Genomic DNA, 2251 nt, shown 5'->3' with positions numbered 1-2251 from the left:
ACGCAGTAATCGAAAGTGTGATTAACGTGGTTTGGGGATGTGGGCCTCCCCGGGAATTTTTCTTTCAAGGTGACAGGGTAGTGGAAGCCTATAACTCCATTTGCAACCCATCTAAGGATCAAGTTAATGATGCACGACACAAGGCCAACTTAGTAGGTTACCAGGGAGGATCCACGACGGATACAAAAAAAGTATTGTTGTATTAGATAAGGTAAGATAATTTATTTAATGTCAAATACACAGGGGGTAGACTCCCAGTCCCCGAGCCACGGGCTCATGATAAAAGTGTTTGACAATATAAAATAAAGCTAATATCGTCAATAGCTTTTAATTAAATCAAAAATAATATCTATCTACAAAAATAAATAAATAAAAATAAATCGATTCAAACGCAATTACTTCACTGACAGCCCATAAAATTTGACTTAGTTAAAGTCTCCGAAACGATGATGCATTAGGTGCGTTTTTTCAGCGGATGGCAACTGGTTCCAGATGTGTGAGATCATGTACGCATATGGGCTATGAAGGAATCTACTTTTACATTTAGACCATTGCTTCTAAGATTATATGGAGTAACTGGGGGTTTGAATAAATTGGCTAAATAGCCTGGACCATTCTCCTTGAAACATTTAAAAAATATCATAAAAATATCATCGGGAATGAAATTTATTTTTACATTGTTGAGTCCACCTGTAACTTTTACCTCGGTTGACCTCGAGTGCATTTAGCTAAGGTAAATAATTTTTCCCTGGGTAAAACTGTGTAATGTGACGACGGCTATTGTACAGTAAAAAATATATCAGTAATGGCGGAATGTGGTGAAAACTAATTTTAAGATATTATCATAACTTTTTAACGGAAGCAGTTCCTTCAGAAGTTCTCTTGATCATGAAATTTGCCATTTTAGTAACACTTTAAAATAAAAGCCTGTAACAGGTTAAAGTGAACATTGACTACTAGTAAAAGAAAGAAGACAGAAAATTAGGCGTTTCATTTTAAACTACAGATCGTGTTCGTATAAAATCTAATAACGTTAGCACAAATGCTAAAAAAGCTAGATCTCACCGTTTTTCGAAGTATCCGCGTATGATATCGAGATGAGGAAACAAATGATGAAAATTGTGGCGGAAGAAATAACCAATATCCTTGCCATGAACAAATAATTCATGTAGTCAAAGTGACTTTAGAATTTACGTAAAGCTCAGTGCAACTCTTATAATCGTTTTTAGATTATCGTGTTAACCCTTTTTCAAGATTAAATCGATTCGATCATTAAGAGAAAAATCTGTCAGGTTTGCCATTTGACAAAGATCCTCTGTAGTCAAAACCCCTGAAATATTAATTGAATGACACTTGTAGTTTGTTTCGATACAGTTCCAAAGCACCAATCAGAAAGCTAAGCATGCACCATTGGGTGATTTTATATCACAGACATTAGTGTTGCAACAATATTTCAATATTTCAATTTACAGCGATAATGGAACCAACTTTACCGGAGCGGAACGAAAGCTGAGAGAGGCATTCCAGCGCCTGGATCAGAAGCATGTGTGTTATCGACTTTGGAAGGACGACGTCCAGTGGTTTTTCAACCCGCCAGAAGCCAGTCACCAAGGAGGGATTTGGTAGCGCATGATAAGGTCCGTACGGAAGATCCTCGCCGCCCTGCCAAAAGAGCAGCGGATCAACGACGAAACACTGTCGACCCTTTTGTGCGAGGTGGAGAAGATCCCTCATGATCGACCGTTGACTTCCCTTATTGACCACCCGGACGATCCATAACCGTTGACGCCCAATAAACTGTTGCTCCTCAAGTCTAACAGCTGCCTACCTCTAGATGTCTTCACAGACCAAGACAAGTACAGCAAGCGTTGGCGCCAAGCACAGTGTCTGGCTAATGCATTCTGGAAAAGGTTGATGAAAGATTACTTTTCATGCTTCAGAGGAGACAGAAATGGTACTTCCCTCGTCGTTATTTCGCTATTGGCGATTTAACCCTGGTCATTGATGAGAAAGCGCCACGAGGGCGCTGGCCGATGGGTCTTGTCGAGGAGGTCTTCCCAGACAGCAATGACCATGTCCGTAGCGTGAGAGTGAAGACAGCATCATCCGTGTGTAAACGAGACATCAAAAAGTTGTGTCTGCTCGAAGAAGTGCAAATTTCAGAGACTTGATTTCAAGAGTTACCTGCAGAGAACTTTGTCTGAGTTTATGAACTTATGAACTGCTTGATATGAACTGTGTATCACAGGAA

The 2251-nt window shown here is 39.7% G+C and overlaps 1 protein-coding gene across 1 annotated transcript in view; it reads right to left on the bottom strand.

Annotated features, from left to right (window-relative positions):
- The window catches only part of LOC146490142 (uncharacterized), a 13279-nt gene extending 12019 nt beyond the window's left edge, over window positions 1–1260 (bottom strand). Inside the window, exon 1 of the mRNA XM_085105640.1 lies at window positions 1066–1260. Within this exon, the coding sequence (XP_084961766.1) occupies window positions 1066–1168 (103 nt within the window). The 5' untranslated portion in view covers window positions 1169–1260. The remainder of the gene's footprint in view (window positions 1–1065) is intronic.
- Window positions 1261–2251: the final 991 nt, after the last annotated feature.

The sequence above is a fragment of the Pavona decussata genome, unplaced genomic scaffold, assembly GCF_977016875.1.
Source record: "Pavona decussata unplaced genomic scaffold, jaPavDecu1.1 SCAFFOLD_1, whole genome shotgun sequence".
Taxonomy (NCBI): domain Eukaryota; kingdom Metazoa; phylum Cnidaria; class Anthozoa; order Scleractinia; family Agariciidae; genus Pavona; species Pavona decussata.
This window is presented reverse-complemented; position numbering and strand designations above follow the sequence as displayed.